The sequence below is a fragment of the Salmo salar genome, chromosome 10 (genome assembly GCF_965601325.2).
Source record: "Salmo salar chromosome 10, fSalSal1, whole genome shotgun sequence".
Taxonomy (NCBI): Eukaryota; Metazoa; Chordata; class Actinopteri; order Salmoniformes; family Salmonidae; genus Salmo; species Salmo salar.
This window is the reverse complement of record NC_138300.1, coordinates 36772327-36793262: the sequence shown is the minus strand read 5'-3', so window position 1 is coordinate 36793262 and position 20936 is coordinate 36772327. Positions and strand designations below refer to the sequence as shown.

Here is a 20936-nt window from a genome sequence, read left to right as displayed (position 1 = left end):
CGACAACGCCTTTTCCCCCTCAGGAGACTGAAAAGATTTGGCATGGGTCCTCAGACCCTCCAAAAATTATACAGCTGCACCATCGAGAGCATCCTGACTGGTTGCATCATCGCCTGGTATGGCAACTGCTCGGCCTCCGACCTCAAGGCACTACAGAGGGTAGGACCTCTATACCAGGCAGTGTCAGAGGAAGGCCCTAAAAATTGCCATAACTTCGCCACCCTAGTGTCATGCGGTACAGGAGCAGTACCGGAGCTTCTATTCTAGGTCCAAAAGGCTTCTTAACTTCGACCCCCAAGCCATAAGAGACCTGAACAGCTAACCAAATGGCTACCCAGACTATTTGCATTGACCCCCCCCCCCCCCCCCCCAATTTTACGTTGCTGCTACTCTCTGTTTATTATCAATGCATAGTCACTTTACCTCTACCTACATGTATATATTACCTCGACTAACCTGTGCCCCGCACATAGACTCTGTACCGGTTCCCCCTGTATACAGCCTTGTTACTGTTATTTTATTGTTGCTCTTTAATTATTTGTTATTTTTCTATTTTCTTAATTTTTTTTCCTTTTTTCCTTTTTATTTATTTATTGTTTACTATAGTTTATTTAGTAAACACTTTCTTAACACTTTTTTTTTTTTTTAACTGCATTATTGGTTAAGGGCTTGTAAGTAAGCATTTCACTGTAAGGTGTTGTATTCGGCGAATGTGACCAATAAAATTTGATTTGATTTAAATCTCTATCTTTTTCCTTTTTGTCTCTCTTTAAATCCCTCTCTCTTTCCCCCTCTCTCTCTCTCTCTCTCTTTCTCTCATTCAATTCAATTCAAATGGCTTTATTGGCGTGGGTAATATGTTTACTTTGCCAAATGCAAGTGAAATAAATAATAAACAAAAGTGAAATAATCAATCAAATATTAACAGTAAACATTGTACTCACAAGTTTCAAAGGAATAGACACATTTCAAATGTCATTTTATGGTTATGATGTGCAAATTTCACTCACTTTCGTTTCTTTCTCTCTGTCTATCTATCTTCTTCTCCCTGTCTTGTTCTCTCTGTCTTGTTCTCGCTCTCTCTCTTTGTATGTCTCTGTCTCTGTCTTTCTTTCTCTGTATCTCTTTCTTTCATCTCCCTCTCTCTCTCTCTCGCTCGCTCTCTTAATTGGAACCATGGCCAGCCCAATATTGGCTTTGATGTAGAGACAGATGGTGTTGTTATCTACACAACAGCTCTCCCTGCCAGTACACACACACACACACACACACACACACACACACACACACACACACACACACACACACACACGCACACACCCGCCCCCCCCCCAGGAGCTTGATTAGCTATCCTGGAGCCAGTCTTGAGAGAGCAGATCAAATCACCCACAAAAGCATTTATCACATTTATATCATCTGCATTAGAGCACGCTCCTATTATCTCACATCCTCTCTCTGTCTCTCCAAACAGACATGGCGTTTTCTCAGGTTGTGCTTTACTGTGGGTGTTGCTTAGTATTTCTTAGGTAGTAGGATTGCAGCACTCTGATAATGAATATAAAACATTTGGCATGGCGTCTCTCCTCTCCCCTCACCACGACTGGCACATATGGAAGTAATATGTAGACTCACACACATAGGCAGAGAGGCCAGGAAACCAACCACAGGCAAATATGCTTTTAAAACGCCACAGACCATGCAGGGTACTGGGCAGCATGCACATGTTATTGTTGGGTTTTAAACTTTGCGGAGAGAAGCAAGGGACCAATGTTACAGTAAGGAGGCTTAGCTCTCTATAGCTGTTAGGTAGACTTCTGTGGATTGTCGACAAATCTCTTTGAAAGTATGGGTAATATTTAATTGTGTCACATTGCATGTTCTGCTGAACAGTTGAGGATGCCAAATGCTTTTTCAACAGATATGACCCTTGTAATTGTGTTATACCCATGGAAATTAGGCTAGCCCGCTTGCCAGAGGCCAGTATGTTTCATATTGGGCTTGTAGAAAATGTTCCAGACTAGAGTTCCATCCCTGGTTATACTCAAGTACCCTTATATTTGGCTTTGAACTGCCCAAGAACTCCTCATTGGAGATTAGCTCCATGCTCAGTTAGGTAGAATGAGGTAAACTTTTGGCTTTGCAAAGTTCCACGGCGCTCACCTCTGAGTGCAGACCTGAGCTGATTCCAGACCGACAGAAAGAGGCCAGACAGACAGACAGGCCATGCTTGGGTGCGTTAGGTGTTAAGTCATATGATACAGCGAGCCCAGGACTAAGCTAGTCAGTCAGTCAGTCAGTCAGTCAGTCAGTCAGTCAGTCAGTCAGTCAGTCAGTCAGTCAGTCAGTCAGTCAGTCAGTCAGTCAGTCAGTCAGTCAGTCAGTCTGTCTGTCTGTCTGTCTGTCTGTCTGTCTGTCTGGGTCTGTTTGTGAGCAGAGGACATATAAACAACAATGATTTATGTGTTCAGGGATAAAGTTTAGGAATAAAGCCCTTTCTCTCTCTGCACGTTTAGTCATATCCTCCTCTTCTCTTTTCAGGGAGAACGGGGTGATAACAATCACAAGGCAACGAGTAGCGTACATGCCTATGACAGTAGGGACAATATAATAGACAAAAATGTATGTTCTGTGTATTGTACGGATCATTGAGTTAATCGTCCCATTGTGTCAGTCATTGATGTCTATGCATATAGCACTACGTTGAAGTATTGTTGATACTCTAGGAGTGGAAAAATTAAGAATAGCATTGCTTTTACATTTTAAAGCAGTTCTCATGCAAGGGCTGGCTTCACAGTTTATGTGTTCTTGTAAAAGTGGATGCTAGTGGCAATTACTTTCTTCAAACTTTCAAGTCTTTGATAAAAACATTACTCATATATTTCATTTTTTTTAAATCTCAAAAGCCCTCCCCTCTCTCTCTCTTTCTTTCTCTGTCTCTCTCCCTCAGCTAACTGGTCGAGTCCCAAAGTGGGTCTCTCTGAGTCTCTTCTTTCATATTCCCATTACATATTACTGAGGTTTCAAATCACCCTGGAAAGGCCTGGAGCTAATTTGGGTTTTCAGGCTTCCCCCTCTAATTCTTTCAGACTAATTACAGTCATATTGCCACAATTAAATTGATAAACTCTGCTGAGCTTGGGAAGGTTTTCCAAAGTAAACCCCTTCCTCCTCCTCTTCATCTTCCCCCTCCTCTTCCTCCTTTCCTCTCTTTTCTCAGCGCTCCTCCATTGCTCTATTTCATATTTGATAGCTTAGGTGAGGCAGTCAGGCAATGGCACGGTGCTCCATCTTTCTCCACTTAAGTTTTCCTTTCCTTCCTGCCATAGTCTTAGTAAACGTTATCGCTAAAAATAAATATCTAAGTAGCGGTGAATTCTTCGACAGTGTCCGTCTCCCTGGTCTTGGAATTTATTATCTGTGGTGACAATGCCAGGAACATAGAGAGGAGAGGCCACGGGTCAGGCAGATGTTGCACATAGTGTTGGCTAGTGTGTGTGTTTGTGTACGTGCGTGCGTGCGTGCGTGCGTGTGTGTGTGTGTGTGTGTGTGTGTGTTTGGGGGGAATGGAGAACCTCTCTGTCTGGAGCTCCAAATACCCAACAGAGATAATGTGACTAATTTTCACACAAACAAACGGACACCATAATCTGAAAAATGAACCAACGTTGCAGTAGATTATTGCGTTTTTGCTTTCCTCTTCCCCCTCGTTGGAAAATTCCTATTAACCAAAATATGGGGAAGGCAACAAAGTGTGAATGATCCTAAATGTCCACCTACGCTTTAGGGAAATGGTCCATTCAGCACTACGCTCTATCAGTTTAGTGTTATGAGTTAATGTTTTCATTTGGCCTGCCAGGCAGCACACTGTCAGCTGCCCCCCACTTTACATTGGAGGCCTTGGTATTAAGAATAACAAGTATGGAAATATAATGAGGTAGGCTATCTAGACCAGACTGTGTGTGGGGCTGCCGACTGGCCTGGGATGCTCAGCCCTGCTCACAGTTGTACTACAGTCAGTAGTAGGTTTTTCAGCGCATGTGAATGTTTATCCCTCTGAAATGAAGCATATGGGTCGAGGTCCATTAAGAACCAAAGGGGTGGTCTCGCTTTCTCTCTACTTCTCTCTCGTTCTCTCTCTCTTTCTCTGCTCCCTGTTCTATGCACATGCACACACACACTCACACATGCCAAGCTCAGCCAAGTTTCTCTCTTTCCCTCCATCCCTTCCTCAATCCCTCCTTCCCTTCCTGCCAGAAGACAAACCAGCATTTCATTGTGGGCTCAGGGCTCCGCTCACATTTTCTTCTTCTTTTTTTCACTCTGCATATTACAGCTGGGTTTTGTGAACACTTTTTTACCTACCTAGGCTTAGGCTGCGTCTCATTGTATCACCCCACTCTCAGCCGGCTCTAATATGACAAAATGATCTACTTTGAGATGATCCCCAATGGCAACGCCAAACAAACATACTGCATTGATAAAAGTTGTCTCTTTCTTTTGTACCTCTGAGTTATTGTGTGTGTGTGTGTGTGTGTGTGCGTGTGTGAGCATGCATATACAGACACGCGCATCTTGCATATGTATTACCTATGATGAAGACAGATAAGTGTTTGTGCATATGCGATCACGTGCGTGTGTGTAACTGCTAGCTACATTCATGACAGACAGCTCCATACTACTCCAGCTGTTTGCTGCCATTTTGAAAAATCCCTGCACACGGCTTACGCACAATAACAGGTTATATAAACAGTAGAAACCATACACCTTATTGTGCAAGGGGACCTTGTGTGAAAATAAGGAGAGGACATTGTGAGAAGTCTTAAAATAATGAATGGGGATGGAGTGTGAAAGATGTGTTTGCGCGAAGTTTAGATGAAGGTTTTAACTTTGGAAAGGTCTGCTCATCTCTTTCTTTCTGTTTGCCTCTAGGCAGGCCTTTACTTTTATTGTCTCGAGTTTGTTATTTTCCCATAAAGTGGATGAACATATCAATACAGAATTTAGTTTTATGTGCATATCTTTATCAACAAAGAAGTCGTTGTGAGTGAAAGTCTTGAAAACTAACTCCATGAGCCCAACAGAAAATACGGCTTCTGAACAGTAAATCACAGCTACCTTTTTGTAGCTTACCATATTATGTCCTCAGTAACTCTATACATGTATTTCCTTCTGTAGCTGAAATGGAGACTGCTAAAAGAAATCAAAAGTTATTTGATGTAGATTAGACTATCAAAAATCATCCCTATGATATTAAATCAATGCTTATTGCTCTCTGGACTAGATATTCCGATACTGTAAATCCCCACCGCATATTACTGTTCCTATGGTATCTCTGTGTTTCTTCACCCTAGGTCCATAATGCTTTAGGTAGTCTCTTAGCGCCGGTTTCCCACACACTGATTAAGGCTTAGTCTCTCTAGACAGCTGGGTTGCCTCCCATAATTTTCAAATGTTCCAGCTAGGGTCGGGTTTTTTCGACACTAATTAAGCCTTGTTCTAGACTAAAAATAATTTCCAATGGAGATTCTCCATTGAGCTTGCTTTTTAGTCCAGGACTAGGTTTTATCTGTGGCTGGAAAACCAGGCCATACTGTCATACAGAAACCTACTGTATCACAGTCATTCTGTGGAATCCTTACCTTCAGCTCTTTTCTCTCACCGGCAAAGTGATGTCCCTCTGTGGTTCCTTTAGCCCTGAGACAAGGCTGTAGACTCCTATAACTGACTACGAGTCTTATTACACCTACTGTAATACCATAGCAGCCTACAGCCATGTCTCGGGGCTGTCTTCTGATGTACACTGTCTGTCTGTAACCTCATTGTGTCTCTCAACCCTCCAGCTATCTGAAACCTCAGTGGTCCAATTCCCTGTGTCTTGTGTAGCGCTGATACATAGCTGTAGACTCCTACATTATGACTCCTAACACACTACAGCCATGTCTCAGGGCTATGTCTGTTGATGAAAAGTGTACTGTATGTCTGTCTGTAAAGCCATGGTGTCTCTCTTACTGACTGTCTATAACATTGTTGTATCTCTCCTTCCTCCAGGTATCTGGGGGATCTGATGTCCACTTCCCTCCAGGGAACTTCTCCCTCCACTGTCATGTTCAGAAGGAGGTACTTCCCCATGGCAACGAGCACCTCCTCAACTGGGCCACCAAGAAGTACAGAGCCGTTACCTCCTTCTCCGAACTCAAGATTACCCTGGACATCTACATCAAAGTGGGAGAAGGTGTGTTTCACTGTTAGAGGGACAGTATGGAAAAAGGTGGTACCTAGAACCATAAAGGGTTCTTTGGCTGTCCTTTCTGTAGGATAACCATTGGTTTCAGGTGAAACCATACATCAAAGTGGGAGAAGGTGTGCCACATTCTCATTTAGAATGCCTGGGGAGACTTTTACACCTAATTTTGCTAACTGTATATTGTCACATAGACTTGACCAGTTGCACATAGACTTTCTTTCTTTTGTAATCTGGCCCCTTGCTTTCCTTGCTTGTCACTTTTCTTATTTGACCATGAGCCCAGAGTCAGTGGAGTGAGGTAGAAGTGACTGATGGAAATGCGTAGTATGTTTGTGAGGGATCGCTGCTCTGATTGCTAGCTTGTGTGTAGGCCTGCTGCCAGATTTGAGGCCTGATAGACTAGTCCTGTGCACTATGAGAAAAAGAGGGAAGTGGCAGAGTTGTACCGAAGTTCATGACACAAGAACAAAATCTGTAGACTGAGAGATCAAACATGGGACTGTTTCTTGCTATTCAAGTATTCAAGCAGGTTTAGTCAAATACACGAGAGGGATCTATTTATCATATTATCTCCTACTTAACTCCTCAAGCTGCTGTTAAGTAAGATGATAGGGGCCTTGCTCCTCAACTTGTGTCTATAGGAAGATCTCTTCTGAGCAGCAAAGTTTGTAGTAAACTAAACTGTCGAAGGCATTAATGGGTTTAGGGAATGTGAGATGTTCCTTGATAACTATGAGCTGTAAGTGGAAAACTGTGAAGAGGTGTCTTGAGCAAAAGCAGACAGTGGGGGCCTCATCTCCTCTCCACCAGTCAGTAGAGTTACTGTAGTAGGGAGGCTGGCTGTTGGAAGTCCAGGGCTCCTCCAGGGATGTTGTGTGATTGATCCATTGAAGCCATGCTTCACTCCTTCCTTCACTGTTTCACTCCCCACTGGTAAACCGAACCGACAGCACGTTCAACTTCATCCTACATTAACATCCAGATAGATAGGAGACCTTTTAACGACTATCTTTCACTGCAAGACAACATCACAGTTACTGCCAGGAGTGGAGGGGAGTAATGGCTCCATTACACATTACAGCATTATGTCAAAATCAAATCAAATTCTATTGGTCGCGTACACATATCTAGCTCCAACAGTGCAGTAATATCTAACAATTCACAACAATACACACATCTGAAAGTAAAATAATGGAATTAACAAATATAGAAATATTAGGACTCCGACATTGCTCATCTTAATATTTATATATTTTTTAATTCCATTATTTAAATTTTAGATTTGTGTATTGTTATATATATTTACAGTACCAGTCAAAAGTTTGGACACACCTACTCATTCCAGGGTTTTTTTTTTGTTTGTTTTTTTGACTATTTTCTACATCGTAGAATAATAGTGAAGACATCAAAACTATGAAATAACACATATGGAATCATGTAGTAACCAAAAAAGTGTAAAACAAATTGAAAAATACTTTATATTTTAGATTCTTCAAAGTAGCCAACCTTTGCCTTGATGACATCTTTGCACACTATTGGCATTCTCTCAACCAGCTTCACCTGGAATGCTTTTCCAACAGTCTTGAAGAAGTTCCCACATATGCTGAGCACTTGTTGGCTGCTTTTCCTTCACTCTGCGGTCCAGCTCATCCCAAACCATCTCAATTGGGTTGAGGTCATGTGATTGTGGAGGCCAGGTCATCTGATGCAGCACTCCATCACTCTCTTTCTTGGTCAAAATTCCACAAATTAACTTTTAACAAGGCACACCTGTTAATTGAAATGTATTCCAGGTGACTACCTCGTGAAGCTGGCTGAGAGAATGCCAAGAGTGTGCAAAGCTGTCATCAAGGGTGGCTCTTTGAAGAATCTCAAGTATAAAATATATTTAGATTTGTTTAACACTTTTTGGTCACTACATGATTCCATATGTGTTATTTCAGAGTTCTGATCTCTTCACTATTATTCTACAAAAGTATTCACCCCCCTTGGCATTCTTTCCTATTTTGTTGCCTTACAACCTGGAATTAAAAGTGATGTTTGGGGGGTTTGTATCACTTCATTTACACAACATGCCTACCACTTTGAAGATGCAAAATATTTTTTCTTGTGAAAAGAAAAAGAAATAAAACAAAAAAACTGAAAACTTGAGCGTGCATAACTATTCACCCCCCCAAAGTCAATAATTTGTAGAGCCACCTTTTTCAGCAATTACAGCTGCAAGTGTCTCGGGGTATGTCTCTATAAGCTTGGCACATCTAGCCACTGAGATTTTTGCCCATTCTTCAAGGCAAAACTGCTCCAGCTCCTTCAAGTTGGATGGGTTCCGCTGGTGGACAGCAATCTTTAAGTCATACCAGATTCTCAATTGGATTGAGGTCTGGGCTTTGACTAGGCCATTCCTAGACGTGTAAATGTTTCCCCTTAAACCACTCGAGTGTTACTTTAGCAGTATGCTTAGGGTCATTGTCCTGCTGGAAGGTGAACCTCCGTCCCAGTCTCAAATCTCTGGAAGACTGAAACAGGTTTCCCTCAAGAATTTCCCTGTATTTAGCGCCATCCATAATTTCTTCAGTTCTGACCAGTTTCCCCAAACCCTGCCGATGAAAAAACATAATGAGAGGTGTTGGGTTTGCGCCAGAGATAGCGTTTTCCTTGATGGCCAAAAGCTCAATTTTAGTCTCATCTGACCAGAGTACCTTCTTCCATATGTTTGGGGAGTCTCCCACATGCCTTTTGGTGAACACCAAACGTGTTTGCTTATTTTTTTCTTTAAGCAATGGCTTTTTTCTGGCTCCTCTTCCGTAAAGCCCAACTCTGTGGAGTGTACGGCTTCAAGTGGTCCTATGGACAGATACTCCAATCTCCGCTGTGGAGCTTTGCAGCTCCTTCAGGGTTATCTTTGGTCTCTTTGTTGCCTCTCTGATTAATGCCCTCCTTGCCTTGTCCATGAGTATTGGTGGGTGGCCTTCTCTTGGCAGGTTGGTTGTGGTGCCATAGTCTTTCAATCTTTTTACAATTGATCTAATGGTGCTCCGTTGGATGTTCAAAGTTCAAAAGTATTTTTTTATAACCCAACCCTGATCTGTACTTCTCTACAACTTTGTCCCTGACCTGTTTGGAGAGCTCCTTAGTCTTCATGGTGCCGCTTGCTTGGTGGTGGCCCTTACTTAGTGGTGTTGCAGACTCTGGGGCCTTTCAGAACAGGTGTATATGTACTGAGATCATGTGACAGATCATGTGACACTTAGATTGCACACAGGTGGACTTTATTTAACTAATTATGTAACTTCTGAAGGTAATTGGTTGGACCAGATCTTATTGAGGGGCTTCATAGCAAAGCGGGTGAATACATATGCACCACTTTTCCATGTTTTTTTTTCTCACATTTTTAGTAATTTTTTTTCATTTCACTTCACCAATTTGGACAATTTTTTGTATGTCTATTACATGAAATCCAAATAAAGATCAATTTAAATTACAGGTTTCAATGCAACAAAATAGGAAAAACGCCAAGGGGGATGAATACTTTTGCAAGGCACTGTAGAAAAGAGTAAAAATAAAGAAAAACCCATGTATTGGTAGGTGTGTCCAAACCTTTGACTGGTACTGTATGTATGTGTACACGTGATAGGATGTATAGACATTATGGACAGTATGCAGATAGAATATTTAGTATATCTGTGGAATACCTAGAATAGATTAGTATATATACAACAATAGTTGAGGGATGGCATTGAGTAGAATACAGTATATACATATCAAACGAGTAAAACAGTATTTAAATATTATTCAAGTTACCAGTGTTACATTATTAAACTGACCAGTGATTCCATGTCTATGTACATAGGGCAGCAGCCTCTAAGGTGCAGGGTTGAGTAACCAGGTGGTAGCTGGCTTGTGACAGTGACTAAGTTCAGGGCAGAGTACTGGGTGGAGGCTGGCGAGTGATGGCTATTTAACTGTCTGATGGCCTTGAGATAGAAGCTGTTTTTTAGTCTCTCGGTCTGAGCTTTGATGCACCTGTTATGACCTCGCCTACTGGATGATAGCGGGGGGAACAGGCCTTGGCTCAGGTGGTTGATGTCCTTGATCATCTTTTCGGCCTTCCTGTGACATCGGGTGCTGTAGGTGTCCTGGAGGGCAGGTACTTTGCCCCCGGTGATGCGTTGGGCAGACCGCACCACCCTCTTGAGAGCGGGATACCAGGCAGTGATACAGCCTGATAGGATGCTCTCAATGGCCATCTGTCAAAAGTTGTGAGAGTCTTAGGGGCCAAGCAAAATTCCTTCAGCCTCCTGAGGTTGAAGAGGCGCTGTTGTGCCTTCTTCACCACACTATCTGTGTGGGTGGACCATTTCGATGTGGATGGGGGCGTGCTCCCCCTGCTGTCTCCTGGAGTCCACAATCAGCTTTTTGTTTTGTTGAAGTTGAGGGAGAGGTTATTTTCCTGGAACCACTCCGCAAGGTCCCTCACGTCCTCCCTGTAGGCTGTCTCGTCATTGTTGGTAATCAGGCCTACTACTGTTGTGTCATCTGCAAACTTGATGATTGAGTTGGAGGCAGGGTGAACAGGGAGTACAGTAGGGGGCTGTGGGGCCCCTGTGTTGAGGATCAGTGTAGTGGAGGTGAGGTTTCCTACCTTCACCACCAGGGACCGGCCCCTCAGGAAGTCCAGGACCCAGTTGCACAGGACGGGGTTCAGACCCAGGGTCCCTAGCTTAATGATGAGCTTGGAGGGTACTATGGTGTTGAAGGCTGAGCTGTAGTCAATGAACAGCATTCTTACATAGGTATTCCTCTTGTCCAGATGGGATAGAGCAGTGCGCAGTGTGATGACGATTGCATCATCTGTAGGTTCGGTATGCAAATGGAATGGGTCTAGGGTGTCAGGTAAGGTGGAGGTGATATGATCCTTAACTAGCCTCTCAAGGCACTTCATGATGACAGAAGTGAGTGCTACGGGGCGATTAGTCATTTAGTTGAGTTGCCTTTGCTTTCTTGGATACAGGAACAATGGTGGACATCTTGAAGCAAGTGGGGATAGCTGACTGGGATAGAGAGAGATTTAATATGTCCGTAAACACTCCAGCCAGGACACGTCTAGGGATGCAATCTGGGCCGGCACCCTTGCAAGGGTTAACACACTTAAATGTCTTACTCAGAGAATGAGAGCCCACAGTCCTCCAGAGTGGCCTGTGTCGGTCGCACTGTGTTATCATCAAAACGGGTGAAGAAGGTGTTTAGCTTGTCCAGGAGCAAGATGTCGGTGTCCGCAACGTGGCTGGTTTTCCCTTTGTAGTCTGTGATTGTCTGGAGTCCCTGCCACATAGATCTGGTGTTGAATTGCGACTCCACTTTGTCTCTGTACTGACGTTTTGCTTGTTTGATTGCCTTACGGAGGGCATAACTGCACTGTTTGTATTCAACCATATTCCTGGTCACCTTGCCATGGTTAAATGCGGTGGTTCATGGTTTCAGTTTTGCGTGAATACTGCCATCTATCCATGCTTTTTGGTTTGGGAAGGTTCCCACAGTCAGTGGGAACAACATCCCCTATACACTTCCTGATTGACTCAGTCACTGTGTCAGTGTATACGTCAATGTTATTCTCAGAAGCAACCCGAAACATATCCCAGTACACATGATCAAAACAATGTTGAAGCATGGATTCTGATTGGTCAGACCAGCGTTGAATAGACCTTAGCATGGGTACTTCCTGTTTGAGCATCTGCCTATAGGAAGGGAGGAGCAGAATGGAGTCGTGATCTGATTTGCCGAACGGAGGGCGGGGGAGGGCTTTGTAGCCATCCCAGAAGGGAGAGAAACAATGGTCAATAGTTTTTGATGCACGAGTTGTACAGGCAATGTGTTAATAGAACTTCAGAAGCTTTTTCTTCAGATTCGCTTTTGTAAAGCCCCCAGCTACAATAAATGCGCCTTCAGGATTTGTGGTTTTCAGTTTGCACAAAGTCCAGTGTAGTTCCTTGAGGGCTGTCGTGGTATCGGCTTGAGGGGGAATATACACGGCTGGTACTATAACTGAAGATAAATCTCTTGGGAGGTAATACGGTCTGCATTTGATTGTGAGGTCAGTATTCTAGGTCAGGTGAACAAAAGGACTTGCATTTCTGTACGTTATCAGAATCACACCATGAGTAGTTAATTATGAAACATACACCTCAGGCCTTTCTTTTATGCTCTCCATGTTCTGTGCTCTCCATGTTCTCAGTCACTTGGAGGAGAGCAGAGAGAACAGAGAGTGTGTGATTGCTTAGCCTTGAAGCAGTCATCCATTCAGCCCCTCTCTCTGTCATTAGATCCTGTGGTTTGGCAAACGTCCAACATGCCATGTTTACCACAGAGAGAGAGCTCTACTTTCCAGTCCGTCTCCCAATGTCTTTTCCTCTCTGGTACCTTTTCATGAGGTGGGACAGATTTCCACTTTGTTGTCTCAGGCCATTAACACACACACACTCTCTCTTCCTCCGCTCTTCAAAGTGCCATGAGGACGTTCGGGGAGGAAGGTGTCAACCCTTTACTTTATATTCTCTAAACCTCATTACTGTCCAAGACCTTGTTTGCCAAATAAGGAAGCATCTGTCTTGTGATTCCTCTGAAAAGATGGAGAAGAGGATTGCATGCCTGGGCAGTTGGATGGAGTATAATAATATTTGAGTAAATAAATGATAAGTTAAAATGGTGGGAAACCTGACATCTAGGTTCGACGTGTTTATGACTGATATTGTTCAAAATATATTTTCAAAACATATTGGCCTTAATTTTGTCAGAACTTGAATAATAGTGTTCAATACAAAACCTGTCTGTCTGTCTGTCTGTCTGTCTGTCTGTCTGTCTGTCTGTCCCTGTCTTTTACCAGCAATCTCAAAGTGTTTAGATATCTCAAAACGTTGGCTGAACACACTGTAGTGTAAATACTCAAACTAAATACCTCACCCATTTGCTCATGAGGAATCATCTTGAAAGTAAAGAAAAACTTGCACACAGTGATTCCTAGTATCACTTCAGTATATTAAGCTTACGTATCGTCCTCTCTGCCTTCGTCAGAGCTTCTTCCTCTTGATGATTAATCATGTATAATCACATCACATCCAGCGTTCGAATTATACATTGAGTCATGATCTCATCTCATAATCACATCCACCCACCTTCTCCTTTCCTCTTCCAGACCCAGTGTTCTCCGATACTTGCAAGATCGACAACAAGTTCCTCTCTCTGAACTACCTTGCTGGCTACATAGAGTCCCAGGCCTCTAAAGGCTGTGTCCTGTCTGGACCAGACCAGGACCAAGAGGTCCACATCATCGAGCTGCAAGCACCCAACTCTAGTAGGTCGGTACTGTAATCCACCACAACACAACCATAACACAACCGTAACATAAACATAACTCCAGCTGGTCAGTACTGTAGCCCACGACCAGAACCAAAACATAGTCTGACCCAAATAGGGTGCACGTTTATCTAGTTTGGGCTGGTTTTCTGGACTCAGATTAAGCCTAGTTCTGGACTAAAGAACACTTTCAATGGAGATTCTCTATTGAGCTTGCTTTAAGTCGAGGAGCAGGCTTAATCTGTCACTGGGAAACTGGCCCTTTATGTCAATATGATACACATTATGTCGATCACAGTAACTCTTAACATGAACCTTCATGATCTCAGTGTTATTTCCCCATTACAAGAGGCCAGAATGGTCGCTCTCTCTGGTCTCTGGTAGTTTGTGTTGGATACGAAGGAAGAGGGGGGTAATATTGACCTTATGACGTTCTGTAAAGAACTATATCTCAGGCTCAGAGTCTATGGGGTTGTCCCAAAATGGCACCCTATTCACCATTTGGGATGCAACCTATCTCCAGTCTGCCAGATAATCGCCTCACTCTTCCAGTGGTGTGATTACTTTGTATATGCATGAAGAGCCCAGAAATACATGTATTTCACCATACTGCTGCTATGTGGTCTGGTCTGTTACACACGTCCTCTTCTTTCTGGGAATACTTCCAGTTTCTTAATCAGTTGGCCAGACTGAGAGAAGGCATGTAAATACAGAGTGTTTTGGGCCTTCCATAATTCTTATGGCTCTCTCCTGGCTGGCTCTCTATTCCCTTCTCTCTCTCTCTCTCTCTCTCCTTGAGCAGTGCGTTCCAGGTGGATGTGATTGTTGATCTGAGGCCGTTGGGGGCAGATGTTCTGTTGCATCGTGACATCGTGCTGCTGCTGAAGTGTCAGAAGTCTGTCAACTGGGTCATCAAGGCTCACAGCGTCAGCGGGAAACTGGATGTAGTGGTACGTGACTCAGAACGTCACTCTGAACGTAACAAACACAGCCTCTCCTTTTGGGAAGAGCTGTTTTGACCTAAATTTAAAAAAAAATGATTTTCAGTAGTAGCATTTTATTTAAAGGCCATCTCCAGAGACCCAAGACTCCATCCCTCAGCTTTATAGCAAACCAAGTGGCGGCACTGTTGTTGAGTTGTTTTTCAAATTGAGTAGTTCAACTTTAAGATTTTTCACTGCCAATATTTTTTTCACTGTCTCAGTAACACATCACAATGGCACCGATTGTGTGAGGGGATACAGGCAGAAGAACCATGTCACAACACATGACTAGACGGGCACAGCAGACAGACAGCCATGTCACCACTTTTTGTTGTTGACCAATACATTTGTCACAATCTGAGGAGTGTTGAAGTGGCACCTGGTTTCAACCTGCCTGCAGGGGATGGAGGGATGGAAGGAGGGAGGGGGATGGATGAACCGTGAAATATCACCCCGACAGCACTAAGGGTTGTCATCGCATCAAATAAGGAGGGGGAAGGAGGAGGAGAAAGGGGGAAGAGAGGAGGGGGGCAAGACATTTTCATAGGCTCATCACAGACAGTATTTGTGCTCACAGCCTCACACAGCCTGACCTGTTTGTCATCCATGATAATGTGAGTTATGAGCGCTGCTGACTGATATAATATGAATTGTAATTTGTAACATATCATACGAAATGGGTGATGGACATCCACAAATGAATATATGCCATACGAAACGTAACATATCATGCTAAATGGAGTGTCTCGGATTTACATACAGAATCATACGAAATACTCTTGAGACCAGGTTAAAATCCTGTGTAATAAATACATCCATGACTGTCTGTAGAATTTAAATATTGTTTCATTCTTGTTAACATTGACACCCACACACTGTGGTCGTTTATACACTTTTATTGTAATTGAAAGACATACATACACACATTTACAAGGCTTACACCAAGGGATAATTATTTGGTTTAAGGTTGACAATGCAATGTATGTATAAAAACAACAACAAATAAACCATTTACGTATATCTGAAGTCATAATGATGGATGGCTCTTACACCTTTGGCACATAGACAACAGATACCTAATGGATATAACATTTTATCTATTAATAAGATGTTTTTTTTTTTTTACTTAAAAGGTGGGTCATTTGAAAGCCAATTGTAATTTACAATGATGACCTGGACTAAAGGAAAAAAGACCATCTCTGTGGCTCAAACCAAACTGGCCTGCCCTCCTATCCTATCATCTTTATGAGTGCTGCGTAGCTCCATTCCATGGTCCCTATGCTAAGTGCTGACCTCAGTGGAGGTGTCTTGTGTTGTCTTATGGGCTCTGGGTTGGTTCCCACATTATGTAACAGTCGCCCTCATGCAGGCAGGGTGGGTGTGTGCCTCTGCTAGGCAGCCAGCTCTGTTTAGGCCCAGGTTGCATCCCAAATGGCACCCTATTCCGTATGTAGTGTACTGCTGTTGACCAGGGTCCATGGATCTCTGGTCACAAGTAGTGCACTATATAGGAATTAAGGTGCCATTTGGAACACAAACCTACACTCCCCAGCCTCTGCCTGTTTGTACAGCTACACTTTAGGCTATCACTGCACTGAATCAATCAGGCCAACAGAGCAGGTCTACGGTTGGCTACAGTAGTAGGTTACGCTAAGAGAAACATTAGGGGGAGGAGGGGACTGGAAACTGAGGACACATGGTAGCGATGTGCTGTGCTCCTGACCTACAGTTTACTGTTCTAGGACAGTACCAGCTTGGGCCTATATGGGTTGGCAGGTAGCCTTGCGGTTAAGAGCGTTGGGCCGGTAATTGAAAGGGCGCTGGTTCAAATCCCCAAGCTGACTACGTGGAGAGAAAACATGTGCTGATGTGCCCTTGAGCAAGGCACTTAACCCTATTTGCTTTGGATAAATTACTAAAATGTAAATATCTGTTTAACATGACAGTTAATAACCAAATCAAATATTATTTGTCACATGCTCCGAATACTTAACCGTGAAATGCTTGCAGATCTCAACAAACCATTTCTGTATGAACCTTGCTTTGTGCACGGGGGCATTGTCATGCTGAAACAGGAAAGGGCCTTCCCCAAATGGTTGTCACAAAGTTGGAAGCACTGAATCGTCTAGAATGTCATTGAAGGCTGTAGCATTAACATTTCCCTTCACTGGAACAAAGGGGCCTAGCCCCAACCATTATTCCTCCTCCACCAAACTTTACATTTGGCACTATGTTTTGGGGCAGGTCGGACTGCCAGATGGTGAAGCGTGATTCATCACTCAAGAGAAGATGTTACCACTGCTCCAAAGTCCAGTGTCTGCGAGCTTTACACCGCTCTAGCCGACACTTGGCGCATGGTGATCTTATGCTTGTGTGCGGCTGCTTGGCCATGGAAACCCATTTCATGAAACTCCCGACGAACAGTTCTTGTGCTGACTTTGCTTCCAGAGGCAGTTTGGAACTCGATAGTGAGTGTTGCAACCGAGGACAGACAAGTTTTAAGTGCTACATGCTTCAGCACTCGACAGTCCCGTTCTGTGAGCTTGTTTGGCCTACCACTTTGCGGCTGAGCCGTTGTTACTCCTAGACATTTCCACTTCACAATAACAACACTTAAAGTTGACCGGGGCAGCTGTATCAGGGCAGAAATTTGACGAACTGACTTGTTGGAAAGGTTGACTGAGCTCTTCATTAAGGCCATTCTAGTTTGTCTATGGAGATTGCATGCCTATGTGCTCAATTGTATACACCTGTCAGCAATGTGTGCGGCTGAAATAACTGAATCCACTAATTTGAATAGGTGTCCACATACTTTTGTATATATAGTGTATCATTAAGGGATCATTATAGGAAACAGATAATACATTCATTGTTATGTATACATTATTGATAACTTCAACTTCAAATGTTTACTGAATCTATGGACAGCTGCCCGTTTGCTCCCGCTGGACGTGGTCACTTTTTTCAGTTGATCTTAGGGACATGGAAAAACATTTAAATGACTCCTGGGTTGATAAGGGCTGTGAAATCTGCATGGTCTGTCACACAGACTGTTGTGCTGTTACCGACATCATCAGTGTCTCCAGCAGACAAATGTAGTTCTTCAAGTGTTGGCATTATCAAGTCCCATCGGAACAGCACAGACACTCAATTTCGGTCTGCATTGCCTTCCATTTTTCTCAGATTTTTCACATTTACACCACCAGTTCCCCGTGACTCTCTCTCTGGGCGCTGCCACTGGTTGCTGGTCTGCCTGATCACCTGTTGCCATTTCCCCCATTCTGTCTCGGCTTCTATCTGTCCAAGCTCTTCATCAGTATATTCTGGCCCATATAAATATGGTTCTGCAAAGTATGCATCCTCTTCAGGCTTGTAGCTGTCCGACTCAGACATGTTTTGATTTTGATGTAATGGTTTTGGGCAGTGTAGTGCTTGAAAGATGTGTCTGTACTGCGCTATCCTCGAGAAGCAGTGCTCCGTAGAATTTGGACGTGTGGCTAAGCAAGACTAGCAGCACGCGGATGTAGTAGTGACATAGAAATGAGTTCCAATACAAGGGCAAAACAGTAAACACAGTTCAGGATATATAGACTCTTGCAAGCAACTAAGACAGCCAAAGAAATCTCAGGAATGGAAGTCTGACCAAAATAATTGCCTGGGTGAGGCTTCAACACTAAAAGTAAGTGGAAAATGAGGTCTAACATGTTAAAAACCGAAATATCCCTTTAAGCATTCTTATGGCTATTTAGCAGTCTTATGGCTTGGGGGTAGAAGCTGTCTTGGAGCCTGTTAGTCTGACAGATGATGCTCCGGTACCATTTGCCGGATGGTAGCAGAGTGAACAGTCAATGACTTGGGAGGCTGGAATCCTTGGCAATTTTTCTGGCCTGATATAGAGGTCCTGGATGACAGGGAGCTCGGCCCAAGTGATGTACTGGACTGTCCGCACCACCCTCTGTATCGCTTTGCGGTCGATGGTGGTGCATTGCCATACCAAGCCGGGATGCTTTCGATGGTGCAGCTGTACAACTTTCTGAGGATCCGAGAGCCCATGCCAAATCTTTTCAGCCTCCTGAGGAGAAAGAAGACTGTTGTGCCCTCTTCACAACTGTCTGGGTGTGTGTGGACCATGTTAAGTCCTTAGTGATGTGGATGCCAAGGAATTTGAAGCTCTGAACCAGCTCCACAACAGCCCTGTCTATGTGGACAGGGACGTGTTCTCCCCTCCTTCTCCTGTATTCCACGGTCAGCTCCTTGGTCTTATTGACATTGAGGGAAAGGTTGTTGTCATGGCACCACACTTCCAAGTCTCTGACCTCCTCCCTGTAGGCTGTCTCATCGCCGTCGGTGATCAGGCCTACCACCATCGTGTCGTCACCAAACTTGATGATGTTGTTGGAGTTGTGCGTGGCCATGCAGTCATGGGTGAACAAGGAGTACAGCAGGGAGCTAAGCACACTCCCTTGAGGGGCCCCCGTGTTGAGGGTCAGCCTGATGTAGGTGTTGTTGCCTCCCCTTACCACCTGGGGCTGTCCCGCCAGGAAGTCCAGGATCCAGTTACAGAGGTAGGTGTTCAGTCACATGGTCCCCAGCTTGAAGATGAGCTTGTAGGGGACTATGGTGTTGAACACTGAGCTGTAGTCTATGAACAGCATTCTTACATAGCTATTTCCCCTCTTGTCCAGGTGGGAGAGGGCAGTGTGAAGTGCAACTAGATTGCGTCATCTGTGGATCTGTTAAGGCGGAATGCGAATTGGAGTGGTTCCAGGGTGTCTGGGAAAGTACAGGCCAGGCTGACATAGAGTACATGAGCCTTGGCCATATGTAGTACACTAAATAGGGAATAGGATGCCATTTGTGACAGAGTGGATCTGTGAGAAGGGATTAGCTCCCTCACATTATACAGCACGGAACACTGCGGAACTAATGAGGAATTCTGGTAGAAATCTGACACATTAGACGAAGTCCCACCATTGATCAGGCCTTCGATGTGTGTGTGTGATCGTGTGTGTGTTTGATTGAGCGTGCATATGACCCTTCACCGCTATGGGCAGTAGTACATTTTTCATGGGTTTTCCTTCCATGAAGAAACCTGACAAATGTAAAATGGTTCTTCGACTTTTACTCTGTCAAGATATGAAAGTATGTGAAATACTCTCACACTTTATTGATGTGAAATACTCCCACACTTTCATTGTGGGTTGTGGTCGCGCTGGCTTTTGAAGCTGGCAGGGTCGTTTTTACTGTTCCATACAGTCAGACAAAGGAAATGAAACTTTAACAGAGGTAGAGATTACTGTAAATGCTGCTGACTAGAAGAGAAAAAGCACCCACTTTGATCTCTATAAAATGACTTTCATGACACAGACTGGTTTAAAATATGGTCAGATTGCTCTGTCTGTACTGAGCGATGAGCATCACATAGGAGTGACTCCATCTGTCGGAAGAAAATGACTGTATACTGTATGTCATATTTAATATTCCATATGACTAATATAAAGCTGTATTTACCTTTCTTTCAGACGCCAGATACCATCAGTCTGAGCCCCAACACAGAGAGGCTGATGGAGGTGTCTAGGACCCCTAAGCACCACCTCCCGTCTGGCTCTCAGGCCCTGATCAAGTGGGCAGAGGATCATGGTTACGGACCAGTCACCACCTACACCCACACACCTGTAGCTAACACCTTTAATCTGAGGCTCAGGGAGCCAGGTGAGAAACACCCAGGCTTCTATAATTCTGTTTCTAGACAACTGATTGTGTTGTTGTTGTTGTTGTTGGTGCCCCCCCCCCCCCGATCTCTGCAAACAGTTTTTACGATTCTTTATAGAAAATATTAGATCCCAGATTGACAGTAGCCGACACCATAACAGCATTTCTGGTCAGGAGGCACTAAAGGCAACCGCTCTGAAACTCTCTACTGCTTCCTTTTGCTCCTTTGAGAAAATATCCTTTGATTCTCTCCTTGATACTGTAGCTCACATGAAGACCTCCTCCTGCCCCTTAGAAGTGATCCCTACTAGACTACTAAAAGAAGTTATGCCTAATGTTGGCCTCAACATTATGTCCATGAACTCTGGCTCCTTTCCAAAAACAGCTCTGGTCCAACCTCTCTTTAAAAAGCACAATCTAGACCCCTCCTCTCTGAGTAATTATAGACCTCTAAACGTCCTTTTTTATCCAAGATTTTTAGAAGTAGTTTTCAAGCAATTGGTGGCTTATTTGAGTATGAATAACTTATTAGAAAAATTCCAGTCGGGCTTCCACTAGGCTTGGGCGGTATACCGTATACCGGGGTATTTGGAAGTAGCCACGGGATGTTTTTTCAATACCGTCACCATTGAAACTACTTATTTTAA

General features: G+C 43.8%; 1 protein-coding gene across 1 annotated transcript in view; it reads left to right on the top strand.

The window, feature by feature from the left end:
- The window catches only part of LOC106560309 (transforming growth factor beta receptor type 3), a 166908-nt gene that overhangs the window by 106903 nt on the left and 39069 nt on the right, over nt 1–20936 (top strand). Inside the window, exons 5-8 of the mRNA XM_045687704.2 lie at nt 6049–6232; nt 13434–13596; nt 14397–14544; nt 20100–20289. Coding sequence (XP_045543660.1) covers nt 6049–6232; nt 13434–13596; nt 14397–14544; nt 20100–20289 — 685 coding nt within the window. The remainder of the gene's footprint in view (nt 1–6048; nt 6233–13433; nt 13597–14396; nt 14545–20099; nt 20290–20936) is intronic.